The 14,954-nt window shown below is 38.1% G+C and overlaps 1 protein-coding gene across 1 annotated transcript in view; it reads right to left on the reverse strand.

Moving 5' to 3' along the window:
- LOC110165698 (arf-GAP with coiled-coil, ANK repeat and PH domain-containing protein 3-like) overlaps positions 1-14,954 on the reverse strand; it is a 67,575-nt gene that overhangs the window by 15,490 nt on the left and 37,131 nt on the right. Inside the window, exons 6-14 of the mRNA XM_055160961.1 lie at positions 14,292-14,475; positions 13,709-13,753; positions 13,519-13,614; positions 13,215-13,289; positions 9,900-9,911; positions 1,928-2,040; positions 1,311-1,362; positions 822-922; positions 206-317 (exon numbers count right to left, since the gene is read on the reverse strand). Of these exons, the coding sequence (XP_055016936.1) occupies positions 206-317; positions 822-922; positions 1,311-1,362; positions 1,928-2,040; positions 9,900-9,911; positions 13,215-13,289; positions 13,519-13,614; positions 13,709-13,753; positions 14,292-14,475 (790 nt within the window). The remainder of the gene's footprint in view (positions 1-205; positions 318-821; positions 923-1,310; positions 1,363-1,927; positions 2,041-9,899; positions 9,912-13,214; positions 13,290-13,518; positions 13,615-13,708; positions 13,754-14,291; positions 14,476-14,954) is intronic.

Here is a 14,954-nt window from a genome sequence, read left to right on the forward strand (position 1 = left end):
CATAGAGGACTTATTTTGACCTCAAGAGCTGCTCATACAGTAGATCTGTACTGGAGCAAGTCACATTTTGCTCAAAGATATGGGGGAAAAAATGGGTACAAGGCTTTGAATGGGGTGGTCTGAAGTTGATTTATGTCTCTGATGTCTCTATATGGAGTATTTTAAGTATTATAGAAGTGTTTTATTAATATTATAATAGTAGTACCTCTGCATAATAGTTGTCTCCAATGTCCTTATAAGCCGAGGCGATGGAAGCCTGCACCGCCTGGATCCAGGCCTGTCTCAGCTTCTCTGACTCAGCCTGAAGCATACAGCTCCTACACACAACAACAATCACACATGTTTAATACAGCTCCTACACACAACAACAATCACACATGTTTAATACAGCTCCTACACACAACAACAATCACACATGTTTAATACAGCTCCTACACACAACAACAATCACACATGTTTAATACAGCTCCTACACACAACAACAATCACACATGTTTAATACAGCTCCTACACACAACAACAATCACACATGTTAATACAGCTCCTACACACAACAACAATCACACATGTTTAATACAGCTCCTACACACAACAACAATCACACATGTTTAATACAGCTCCTACACACAACAACAAATTAAATTTTAGTTTGAAATGGGAATGATTGACAATCTGTATTGTTTATGTCAAGGAAATCTATATAGGCAATTGTTTTCTGCAAATACGCAAAACATATTCAAAAAGTGAGACTGATAAATATGAGATCATTAGTATATTCAAATATTAGTTATATATTTAAATACAGTAAATGTTGGACTGACTTTGTGGGTGAAACGACTTCGAAGCAGAACCTCCTCTCGTTGTCCTCAGACGGTTTGACTGAGCAGAGCCGCAGGTCCTCCACCACCACCGTCAAAGAGTCCTATGAAGAATACAGGGGATTTATTATTATTATTAATACTGTCAGAGAGTCCTATAGGAGAGAATACTGACATAAAGGAGAGAATAGTGACTGGATTAATCTAGAAGTCCATTTGAATGAGAACAGGGACTATATTAAAGTCAGGACTCTTGGAGCTCAGACTTCCTCTTTCTGAAGCCATAACTAGAATGAATGCTCTTATAGCATGGAGCATTCATGGTGAAATGTGGTTACATCTTCTGTTCTTTTTGTTTAATTTTAAGAGAATGCATTTATTAAGTTTAAGCTGTGGGTAAGTATATTATTGAATTTACTGTGTATATACTGTATGTCTGACACTGCTGTACCCCCTTTGGGGCAATAATAAAAATGAAAGGTGAAAGTTTACCTTCAGTTTCTTCTGGTAGACCAGCTGACTGTTCTGTATGGAGAACCACCGTCTACAGCAAAGAGAGGAGACACATCAGACCACAAGAGCTAGAACAGGACCACTGATGATGAACAGTGTCAAATGTTTTACACTTTGGTACATTTTATACTTAATATTTCATTAAATACTAAATAAATACTATTACTATTACTATTTAATACTATTAAATACTACTCCTGAAGTAAAGCAAGACCGTGTAACTTTCTGGAGATGGCAAGACACATGCATGATTCCATGAAAACAGAAAGTTAAACTCATACTTCAAAATATTCTAAATGGAAATATATATATATTTTATGACATACTGGGGATGATTATAGCCAAAGGAACAACATTTTTATGAAAACAAGCAGGAGGCCCTCCCTAAGCTTTTACTTTAGTTTATACTTTGGTTAGAAAGTTACACAGTGGGGCTTTAAGTATTTGGCATGAAAACAGTAAGCCTTGTGTAATAATATAAGACTTCTTTGGGTTATTTTTGGAGAGTGCTGATATTGTCTAAAAAATATCTATAGTTATAAATTGTATAAACTCAGTGTAAACTACACAGATGTTCACATCTTATGAGCTGTGACCTGTTCCATGTCTTGAAGGCGTTGCTGGCTCTTTTAAACAGGTATCCCTCCATCACCACTCCATTGGGCGCATCTACGTTAAACTCCAGCTTTGGGTCATCGTACGAGAAATCCTGCAGGCAAAAAATACTCATGTGACAAAGAGACGACCAGCTGCAGGAAACAGGTCTCACTGTTTCACTCCTGTTCAATGGAGAGCAATACAAATACTTTTGATTTATATTCAGCACTTTTTGGACACTCAAAAATGAAGCTGCTTGAGCGAGCAAACGTCTTCACTCAAAAAACTTTTATGACATTTAAGTCGACATCAGCTCCCACTGGGCACCGCAGTTTTGTAATGCAGAAGTCAGTTTTTTAGATCAATATTGTGATTTTTTCAAATTATAACATAATGATCCACAGGTGTCATAGATTGTATTTATAAAGCAGACACAGGCACAATAGCTCTTGTTTAAGATTTTTTTTAAAAAACGCGTTTTACAGGGAGATCATTTTCATCAGTTTGGTGTAGAAGGTCTGGAGTTTCGGGGATAAACAGATGCCTCCTGCTCAGTGAGGCTCACAATCAGAACAAGTTCAAGTTTCAGGTTTTTAAAGACTCATTTGTTCAGGTGAGATTAGACCTGCTGCTAAGGACAGATGGAAGACTGCTGAAAGAGAGGAGAGAGAGGGAGGGGGAAGGGAGGGGACTCCAGACAGAGGGACAGGGGACATCTCTAAATGAAAATGTGTCACAACAGGTGCAAACACATAACACGTGGGACTAGACCAGGACTCCAACAGGACCAAACCTCATGTTCATCAGGACTAAACTGAACTTAAACCTATCAACCAATCTGCTACAGCCACTCTTCAGACAATGGTCCAACCTTTTATTATTATATTACTCAGTACTTAAAGCAACATTATTTTTTCTAGTGAAGGCTCTGCCACCTTATGGTTTTGATGCAGAAGTTACTAAATTACATTAAACTCATCATCTCATCAAGTCAGATCTGTGGAGAGGCTCACTCACTCACTGTAAGAATGCATGCTTTTCAAGGTATTTTGGAAAAATAAAAACATCTGTAGTTGATTTGATATATACATTTAAAGTTGTGTTTTGTTTCATTCACACCTTTTGAGTAATCCTTTATTATTAGTCTGTCTACATCTATAATGCTCTGCTCCACCTTGTGATGTCATGTAGTGGTAGTTTTCAAGTTAACAGCTTCTTTTACCTTTTGTTGAATAGAGACTGGCAATGTCAGGGCTGAAAATGTTCAAATCATTCTAGTGATGGTGTATAAAATTTAAAAACACTGTGGAGCACTTGCTGTATTACCATTTAATGACATTACAAGGTGGAATGGAGTGTTTTCTGTTTGAGAGAAGAACTCAGGGTTTGTGTGTTAAACATGTGTGAATGAAACAAAACACAACTCCAGGTCTGTTTATGTGAAGAAGCAACATTATAACAAAGATCAGAAAACAACATTGTCTCTTTAAACTGTAAAATATTTTAGGCAAAACAAGTGAATAAAACAAACACCAGAAAAAGTTACACAGTACACCTTTAGTGTACATTTAGTTTGGCATTATTCCAGACAGTTTTAATCTAACAAAAAAAAAAAGAGTTATATGTGTTATAGTTTTCTCACCAACGCATCGTCCAACCTCCCAAAAAACATCTTCAGTGAGTTTACGTCCAAAAGCATTGTCCAATCAAAAAGCATCACCAATAAGTTAAGAATAAGTTAAGTTAAAATAAAATAAGTTACAATAAATAGAACTCTGTTTGTGTGTATGACATGGAACTATGTTTGCGACTCCACAGGTCTGAAAGAGAGACACGCGTGTTCATTCACTCCTCCTCTGTCTGACACCCCCACTGCCTCCCCCCCACTGCCTCCTCCAGGGTTGCCAGTTTTTCAGAGAACAAGTGACAAGGTCTTTGAAAAGAAAGCTCAAAACAAATGACCCCATCCCCACAAAAATAGGTTCAAAATATAAAAGTTTAACAATGTGTGTCGCCGTAAACAAGTTCTAATGAAATGTGAATATTAAAGAGTATAATTAACATTAAAAACTGCTTTAAAATGGGAATTACTTATTAAAGGTCCTAGATTACACTAACTTGTTTCTTATGAGCTGTAAGCCATTTTTTAAAATGATGTTACCTCCTCATACATACCTGGAGTTGTGTTTGTTTCATTTGCACATTTAAGTAACCCTTTATTATTAGTCTGCTTACATCCCTAAAGCGTAAAATGCTCTATTCCACCTTGTGATGTCATGCAGTGGTAGTTTTCAAGTTAACAGCTCCGTTATTATGTTTTACATTTAGTTCAATAGAGACAGGCAGTGAGCTGAAATGATCCAAATGATTCTTATGAAGGTGTGTGGAGTTTAAACACGCAGTGGAGCACTTCCTGTTTCACCACATGACATCACAAGATGGAACAGAAAGTTTTATTTTTGACTCTAAATACCCTAAATGTGAAGAGTTTGTGTGTTAAACATGTACAAATGAAACAAATGAAACTTATGTGTTTGTGATGAGGAACCCACATCAGACATGAGAAAATGGCCCAGTATGGACCCTTTAACAATCTGTCTTTCAGTTTTTACTGAGTCCATTTTCATGAAACTAAATTGAAAAAAGGCTTAAACTGTCGTCTCATTAACATGCGACTGTCAAAACGTACGTCACTATAAAGACACACACTTTACTCTCCCCCTGGATGCTCTGCCTCGCTCTCCACATGTGCTCTACAGTACCTGTACATGTATTAATGTAAGAGTACCAGTACTTCAAAACAATATGACTCAAACAGAAGTAGGAATAAAAAAAGGTAAAAATGTATTTGGGAAAAGTAGTGCTCAACTTAAATTGTAAGTGTTGGGATGTAACATCTGATTTATAATTTGAAGTTGATGTAACTTGTTGGACTAACCATGAACAAAGTCACTGAGTCTGTTAATGGACAGACTCAAAAATGAAACAATCTAAGAAGAAGAAACACAAATGTTCAAATCATTTCAGATTGTCACATAAAACTTTTGTCACTTAAGATTCAGTCACAGAGGGAAGACGAAATGCAGTACAACTTTTATTCAAGTAAGAGTACTCTTACACTGTACTATTACTCAAGTAAGAGTACTCTTACACTGTACTATTACTCAAGTAAGAGTACTCTTACACTGTACTATTACTCAAGTAAGAGTACTCTTACACTGTACTATTACTCAAGTAAGAGTACTCTTACACTGTACTATATAACACTCAAGTAGGAGTAAAAGTATGAGGTCTGAAAACTACAAGAAGTGCAGTTGTATTTAAAAAGCTCCTCTTGTACCCCCCTCCCACGTCGTCTCTCTTCTGCACACGCTCAGTAAACTTTAGCCGCTCATTAGCATACAGCTGTACTTGTGCCCTATGACCTTTGACCCCACATCAAAGCATGGAGTGGGCTCATGTGGACAGGAGGGAAAATGAAAATACAAGGACTAGACCAGGATTAGGCCAGGACTAGACCGGCACTAGACTAGGACTAGACCTGGACTCTGGATTAGACCAGGATTGGAACTAGATCAGGACTCGAACATTACTAAACTACTAGATCCAAAGAAAACCGAGACAAAAACCAGGTGTTAACAAGGACCTACAATGACTCTACTAAAGGCTAAACAAGCACTATGTAACACCTCCTCCAGGCCAAATAAGAGTCAGGTTTGTGGAGATGCAAGCCCTCTCAAAGTCAGGACGCATGATTTAATTCAATAAACACAACCAAAATGAAAAAAAAAACAAAAAAAAAACTTCTGGGGTTTTATTTTTTGGCTAAAAAGTTACACTTTTATTTCAAGTTTTATTTTATTAAAAGTACATTTTAATGTTCTATTTGAATATTTTTAAGGTCTATATTTCAGTAGTTATTTCTCTTGATGTTTTACTACATATTTCGATTTTGTGCTTTCTGTTGCAACTTTGAAATTCCACCATCATGGGACAAATAAAGGTTAAACTAAAACAGGAGTAATCCAGGACTAAATCAGGTCTAAATCTTCTTAAACCAGGATTAAGTCTAAACCAGAACCAAACCAGAACTAAACCAAAGCAATATGTGCATTGTAACACGATCACATATTCTAAAGCTGGATTTAAGGTGGTATACATAGTGACACACACAGATTTAAGGCAGTATGGTGACCCCAGTAAACCACTCCAAAGGGTTGTTTGTGTCTCGGTTACACCCTAGCGCGATGCTCCATCTGGGGGCTGTGTGTGTGTGTAATCAGGCTGACTTTACTGCGCTGACACCCAGACAACCTTAAATCAGCACACCGCCTTAAATCAACAAGAGAATCCACCACACAACTGTTCACTATCAAAGAATAAGACATATGTTCACAAATCTCAGCTAAGATGCTAAATCGGGCTGGTAATTTAAGACAGATGATCAAATCTAGTCAGTGGATTCTGTGTCCATCATTCTGATTTGTACTGAATAAAAACACTGAGAGCAGCTTTTTAAACACTGAAAAATAATGCTTCGTTTTCCAGAGTTTCAACATTCTAAACGCCATGGAGAGGCTGTGTTCATGTTTTTGAATTCAAGTTTAGAATTTGTCATAATTTCAGTATTCATACATATATTCATAGTGCTTGAAGTGTCTTGCTCAAAAACACAACAACAGTGATTTATTTTAGGTTTCACTGGGATTCTGTGACTATTTATTTCAGTTAGTTGACGAAGTGAAAATGTGTAGATTGACTTCTCTTTTAAAAGTCCGATATTATACAAAATCGACTCGTGTGAGCTTTAAGCCAAGTTGTTGTTCCCTCCTCAAAAACAGACCTGGAGCTGTGTTTTGTTTCTTTCACACATTTTTGAGTAACCCTTTATTATTAGTCTGTCTATAACTCCAAAGATCAAAATGCTCTCTTCCACCTTGTGATGCCATGAAGCAGTATTTTTTTTTTTTTTTTTTAGATGGTAGCTACTTTTTAACTTTTGTTCAGTAGAGACTGGAAATTCCAGGTCTGAAATCATTCAAAGTTTTGATTTTAGTGAAGGTGTGTGGAGTTTAAAAATGTGGTGGAGTATTTCCTGTATGACCACATGACATCACAAGGTGGAACAGTGGCTGAATCTCAAATCCAAGTATGTTTGTGGTGAGCAAACTGCATTCTAGCAGAGATCAGAAAATGATGCAACACAGGCCCAGGCTTTGTCTTTGTTGCTTTACACATGATGTAGACTGGTTTGAGAGCTGGTTTAGACCTGGTTTATTCCAGATTTAGTTTTGTCTTTTACATTAGGAACTAGAACAAGGTGTGAAAACGTCCTATATTATTTGCACAAAACCTAAAATGACTAAAAAGAAGGACAGTTTGAAAACCCCTCCTCCCGTGGATAGTGATCGATATGATTTTAAAAAGTTCATATTTGGTACTGATCAGTTCTGTTTTGTTTCTTGTTTTGTTTCATTCAGACTGAGATAAAAGTTGATGGTTCAAAGTCATGACAAAGGCAGAGGAGTGCGAGGAGGTGAAACTGTGCCCCAGGGAGCCACTCTAACACAAAACACACAATAATGGACACAATACACATGTCTATACAGGCTGGAGGAAGTGGGGGAGGAGGAAAAGGAAGTGGAAGAGGATGGGAAAAGAGGGATGGGATGAGAGGAGGGAGAGAGGGAGAGATAGGGAGAGAGGGAGGGAGGTGGGGTTCTATAAGGTCACATTCTTTTGACCAGATTGGCTTTAATATTTGATAAATAAACCTAAAGTGACTGTTCTCGTAACATATTGTAGAGACAAAATGACTCTGCACTGCAACATATAATGCTCAAACAATAAAAACAAGTGTCTCTCCACAGATCTGACCTGTAACTTGCCCTGGCGACGTCACCTCAGTCATGTCCTTGTAATACACAATATTCCACCTTGTGATGCCACGGAGAGGTAGTTTTGAAGTGAACAACTCCTTTTAGGGCTGGCAGTTCGATTCCAGCTCTTGACATAAACATCACAGGCTGAACGGTCAGATCCACTGACCCACAGGTTGGCTGGTGTGATTCCAGCTCCCACAGATGAATGCTGTTGTTGTGTCCTTGGGCAAGACACTTAACCCACCTTGCCCACAGTGTCTGCGTACACTGGTGTGTGAATGTGCGTGTGAATGGGTGAGTGGTTCCTTGTTGTAAAATGCTTTGAGTGCCTTGAAGGTGGAAAAGCGCTATAGACAAATGTGACCATTTACCATTTATCATTTTACCTTTAGTTCATTAGAGATCGTCAATTCCAGGGCTGAAATCATCCAAATGATTCTAGTGAAGGTGTATGTAGTTTCTAAACACAGAGGAGCAGTGGAGCTGTGTTACAACATGACAGCACAAGGTGGAACAGAGTGTTTTCTGTTTGAGAGGAGAACTCAAACATGCAGAGTTTGTGTGTTAAACATGTGTGAATGAAATAAAACACAACTCAGGTATGTTTGTGATGAGGAAACTATGTTAAAACATAGATCAGAAAATAGAGTCATATCGAGTCTTTAATGCCACATGAAGCAAAGAAACAAGCAGGAGTCTAACCCACACCAGGATCAGCACAGTAGCACAGGGAGGACATGCACACTCCACTCAGACAGATCAGGAGTCTAAGCCACAGCGTCTACACTGAGCGGAGGAGAGGCGAACCACAGCAGCAGGTCTTGAATACAGCCTCTGGTTGATTTGCATTGCTTTAACAACGTCTTTTCTCTGTGACTGGGAGGACGGTGGAAACACTGGTCAGCAGATAAATTAGGAGCAGATGTTTGAGGAGAAAGCCTCAGCTACACATCCATATGGATATATTAAAGTCTCTGTACTATCTCAAAAACAAATCGAAACAAAACAAGTTCATTTTAAACAGCTTGCAGTGAGCCAACGTTATTCCTGCAGCTGATCACTCTTGGTTTCTTCAGAATAATACCTGTAACCTGTTCATCTGAATAACTGGGAACTGTCTTGTGTCATAATTAGCACTTGCATTAAGATCACATGACTCATACAAAGGTGTTTTTTTTTTTTTGTTTGAGCTCATAATTACAGGTTTAAACCTTGAATCAGAGCCAAAAGTTTCATCTGCAGCAAAGAAAAACAGCCTCACACAGAAGCCCAGGCTAAAGCTAAACACACATCACCTTTCATTATCTAAGGGTTCTTTTACAGAGACAGCAGTTGGTGTGCACCAAATATTCCATTAGGACCAGAAGCTCTTAGTTCAGCTCATTTTTGTTAGTGTGAAAGCTTAAATCGCACTCAGATCCACACTAAATCAACTGGACTGAGACCTCAAAAAAGAGGTGGTCTGCTTGACTCCGCACCAAATGCCAAACTTTTGTGAAGTCCCTCTAGTGAGAACACCAAAGACAGTAGGTCCAAACCAACTATTCAAGATGTATCATACGAGATAATAATTATTTAATTTCCTGTTTGTGTTGAGTGAAGGAGACATGGGGCAAACCTCGAACTGTGGGCAAACATGCTCCAAGTAACTGTAGAGCGACCAAAGGAACCAGAACTGATTTAATGAGCCATTCACAGTTTCCCTGTATCGGCCGCGGTGATGGGCCCCTGCACCTCGGCGCCCCCAACCCAGTGTTAGTTGGTTTACAGGTGTGAAAGTGGACCACACTGGAGTTTATATGTTACACAATAACAATTTTATTGTCTGGTGCGAACCAAATAATCAAACTAGTGGTGTCAAAGTCCTTAAATTAACTTACACCTTACATGATCTTACATAACCTTATATCCTCTTACTATATCTTACATTCCCTTACATAACCTCATATCACCTTATATTACCTACAGCATTTACAGCTGCATACAATACTATAGACGATTACATGAGTAAGGTGAACATTGTGTGAGAGAGCAAGAGGCCCTGTTTAGTCCTTGTATATTTGGCTTGAATACTGAAAGCTGCACTCACCTGCATCAGAGTCTGCAGAAGTCCAGCGGGTCAGCCATATGTGACGAGAGACAAAAATAAAAAAGGATTAGAAAGTATTCAGTGAAAGAAGTATTATTTTGTTTTCAGTTACTAATCTGAAAATATGATTCAAAAATATGTTTTTGTCTGATTGTAGAATATGATGATGTCATACTCTCAAATGGGGACAGAGACAGTTTTCCCTATTGATTACATTGTACTTTACCATGAAATGTCCAAAAGGTAAAATCACAAATGTTGTGCTTGATCTAGACCCAAGAACTCACTGTAATACAACACAAATCTGCATGTTAAAGGTCTTATGTTACACACAATTGACTCCTGTGAGCTTTAAGTCATGTTAAAATGTAGTTACCTGCTCAAAAACAGACCTGGAGTTGTGTTTTGTTACACATGTTTGAGTAACTCTTTATTATTAGTCCGTCTACATCTCCCAATCTCAAAATGCTCTGTTCCACCTTGTGATGTCAAATAGTGTTAGTTTAAAGTTCATGGCTCCTTTGACCTTTAGCTCAGTAGAGTATGGCAATTCCACGTCTGAAATAATGCAATAATAATAATTCTAGTGAAGATGTATGGAGTTTAAAAACACAGTGGAGCACATGTATTGCCATCACAAGGTGGAACAGAGTGTTTTTGTTTGCGAGAAGAGCTAAACATGCAGAGTTTTGGTGTTAAACATATTAATGAAACAAAACACAACTCCAGGTCTGTTTATGATGAGGAAGCTACATTATAATAAAACAGAATAGATCAGAAAATCGCGTGATATGGGTCCTTTAAATATGATTGTCTTATAAAATGTTGTGATGTCTGAAACATAGCAATATGGAGCTTCATGGGACAGGTGGTGGAAGCCACGCTGAAAGACCTGTTTTTGTTTTGGCTGTAAAGTTGTAAATGTAGTTTCCAAACGCACAGATGCTGAACAATCCTCCATCTGTGACCAAACACGAGCCAAATCTGAGCTGTTTGTGAATGGAGACTTAAGAGAGAGATTCTGTCCACCTGCCAGAACTGTGTGTGGTCATAGATAACTGACAGGAGCATCAGAGGTGCAGACAGAAGCATCTTACTTCTATGGAGTATTAACTGCTAACACATATTTAGGTCCCCATCCTTTTATTGTTTTGAAAATGCAATACAAGGGAACTAAATGTATCCTTAAAGTTCATTAAAGAGTGTGGAGTCTCTGTCTTACCCTTCAGGTGCAGCGTTAAGTGTGTATGTCAAATATCTAAGCTGAGCCTCAGGTACAGAGGAAGTGAGTGTGAGCAGGGCCTCACGGGTTCAGAGGATGCCAGCGTCCACAAACAGCTGACTTACACAGTGCCAACTGGGCACCTGCAGCAGAAGACTAAAGGCATCATTGTCGGCCACACTGAGCCTGAGGAAGGTCCCATGTCCTCAGTCCCACAGTCCCACAGAGTGCAGTGTAGTACAGTGTAGTACAGTGTAGAACAGTGTAGTGTAGTACAGTGTAGTACAGTGTAGTACAGTGTAGTACAGTGTAGTACAGTGTAGTATAGTGTAGTACAGTGTAGTACAGTGTAGTACAGTGTAGTATAGTGTAGTACAGTGTACAGTGTAGTACAGTGTAGTACAGTGTAGTAGTGTAGTACAGTACAGTAGTACAGTGTACAGTAGTGTAGTACAGTGTAGTACAGTACAGTGTAGTACAGTAGTACAGTAGTACAGTAGTACAGTGGAGTACAGTGTAGAACAGTGTAGTACAGTGTAGTACAGTGTAGTACAGTGGTAGTACAGTGGAGTACAGTGGAGTACAGTGGAGTACAGTGACATACATGGGCATACAGTTGACAATACTGCCTCTTGATGTCTCTGTCAATGTGCCAATCATCGGTTGCAAAGTGACTGAGTGGTTCAAGAGACTGATCACATCATTTAAAGGAAAGTTCATATGTTTATATTGTTTCCTCCTCATAATCACGATGTTACTCTTTGTGGGATTATACATGATAGGATATTTTCTGTTATATTCTGAACAGGCTGTTAATAGCGCTGTAAGGACAGGAACAACAGAAAAAATAGAATTAGGCAGGACTCCAGTGCCACTAATGAAACTGCACATCACATCAGGTTTGTTAAGTTGTTAAAGTTTTGTATCCTGTTTTGGTATATTTATGCATGTATGTAGTTTTGTATCCTGCCTTTGCATGGTGACATAGGAATTGTACAAAATTGTACCACAAACCATAAAGAGGGTCTGACCAGGGCCCGGGATATACTCAAACATGAATGGATGATCTCTAAAAGTTCTTCAGGCGGGAACATTGTTATAACATGATAGAAAGCTCCAAAAAAATTGATTTTGCATAATACTCCCTCTTTAACATTTCACTTGATTCTAACCTACAGCATTCCAGCTGGATGTGGCTCAGGTTCAGTCATGTCCCCAGATGTTCTATAGGAGCTGAGTCCACAGTTGCTCTTTTTATAAAGCCAAGGTTGAACAAGACAGACAGTACTTTAAGGGGGAAATTAGAGAAATATCATGTACTCAAGAAGTTGTTTGGACACATTTAGGTTAAAAGGTCTAAGTAATGTCTAAAATACTTGAAATTGTGGTAATAAAAAGTAGAAGTAACTCTTAAAGTTCTAACGTAGTTTCTATCACCACAAACAAACCTGTTTTGTTTCATTCGCACATGTTTAACACTCTGGGATGAGTTATTCTCACAAACAAAAAACTCTGTTCCACCTTGTGATGTCATATGGTAATACAGAAAGTGCTCCACTGTGTTTTTAAACTCCATACACCTTCACTAAAATTATTTGGATAATTGCAGCCCTGGATTTGCCAATCTCTACTAAACTTAAGGTAAGAGGAGCTGTTCACTTAAAAACTACCACTTCATGACATCACAAGGTGGAACAGAGCATTTTGAGTTTTGGAGATGTAGACAGGTTAATAATAAAGAGTTAATCAAACATGTGTGAATGAAACAAAACACAACTCCAGGACTGTTTTTGAGAAGGTAATAGCAAGAGGTAACAGAAGAGGAATATAGGACCTTTACATTGTTGGAAATTGAAACTGCTCTGTAGCGTTCTTCCATTTTTTGGTCTATACAAAAACAAAAACAAAACAAAAAACATACTTTGTGCTTGATGTATTTGTTTTTTTGTCCTTCAAATTATATTAAATTTAAATTATAAATCAGATGTTACGTCCTAACAGTTACTCTTTAAGGTACTCTTTCTTGAGAAGTAGTTTCCCCAAATATATATTTTTTAAACTTACTCTCTTACTTAATAAAATAAAGTACTGACCCTTTGTTGAATCAGTGCATGTTTGTGCTCCATCTCTCTCTTCTCCATCGCAGAGTCGATCACCAACTGGTCCAGCTGCAGAAAAACAAAATACCAATTAGAGAAGAATTTATTTGTCATTTTAAAGCTTTAATATGTAAATTTTCTATGGCAGGGTTTGTATCCTTCCTGTCCAAAGGAAACTACAAAGAGGGGCTATTTTTCTTCTGTTGGCCCTCCCATCTTTCTATATCTCTTGGTGCCAGATGCCCTCTCATTCTGAGTCAGATCAAGTATGTTCTGAGTGCATAACTGTGTTGCTGACCTGTCCGGCGAGCTTGTTCATGTACGGGTGGATCTCGTCTAAAATGGTGTAACCCTGTTGGAACAGAGAATACTGGGCTCTCATGAACGACAGCATCTGCACACACACAAAAAGAAAAAAAACAAAATGTATAAAAAACATAGGGATGAAACAAAGAACATCAGTTTAAACAGGAGCATGATGCCCTCACCGCGTCCAGGATCTCAAATTTCTTCTTGGCCTGAAGAACATTGATCTGCAAGAAAACAGAGCACAAGGATTTACTTTCACTAAATATGCATTGATTTGACATTGTAATTGTAAATCTAGGCTCATACAATTTTCAAAATAATGTGTTGATTTGTTTCGTTATGTGCTATAGAAATACAAGTGGACTGGACAATTATCACATTTTGTAAATAAGGTGTTTTATGTGTAGGCGTCAACTCATTTGTGGAATAGAATAGATCAGTACTGCCCCCTACTGGGCAGAACATCTAAGCACATGACAACAGAAAAATAATATGTTTAAAATAATCTGTAATATAACATGTTTAAATGTCTACAACTTTAGAAAATTTTATCATCATAATTTAGTATTTCTAAGCTATGGCTATAAATGAGTGGATGAATATTATTTACATGCAGAGGACAGAGTCAAAAGAGCAGAGGAGAGGGTCAGAAGGAGAAGATCAGAGCAGAAGAGAGGGTCAGAGGGTCAGAGGAGCAGGAGAGAGGATCAGAGGAGCAGGAGAGAGGGTCAGAGGTGCAGGAGAGTCAGAGGAGAGGATTACCTGTAGGACATAGTCCAGTGCGATGTGCCTAAAGGCCTTGCGGCTCAGTACCAGTGCCTGGCTCGCCTCCTCTGCCTCATGGGCCTTGTTTTTTGGAGCTTGGGCGTTCTTCACCTGAGCCATCTCCATGTCCTCTCTCACCCGGTCAAACTGCTTTTTTGTGTCTTTAAACTTGCGCACATCTCTGAACAGAACAGGAGAAAAACAAAACACATTTTTCCAATGTATTTGAATAAAATGTGTCTTGCTGCAGTACAGATATCTTGTATAAACATTGTGTGTGTGTGTGTGTGTATATATATATATATATATATATATATATATATATATATATATATAGTATTATAAATCTAGTGTCTGCATCTTATTATAAAGCATTTTATTGTCTGATAAGCGAGGTTAGCTTATTAGATTTAGCATCACAGCAAAACTCAACTCTTGGCTCTGAGAGTTGTGCTTATAAACTCAGAATGCATAAGGTAAGTCATGAACTCATTCTGTGTTTCATGTTTTTAAGATAGTAAGAATCAGGTACAGTGTCTTTAATATACAGATGTGGACAAAATTGTTGGTTCCCTCTGTTAAGGAAAGAAAAATCAACAATGGTCACTGAAATGACTTGAAACTGAGAAAAGCAATAATAAATACATTTTTTCTGACAAA

The sequence above is a fragment of the Boleophthalmus pectinirostris genome, unplaced genomic scaffold (assembly GCF_026225935.1).
Source record: "Boleophthalmus pectinirostris isolate CB_2022bp ecotype Guang Dong unplaced genomic scaffold, ASM2622593v1 HiC_scaffold_3, whole genome shotgun sequence".
Taxonomy (NCBI): Eukaryota; Metazoa; Chordata; class Actinopteri; order Gobiiformes; family Gobiidae; genus Boleophthalmus; species Boleophthalmus pectinirostris.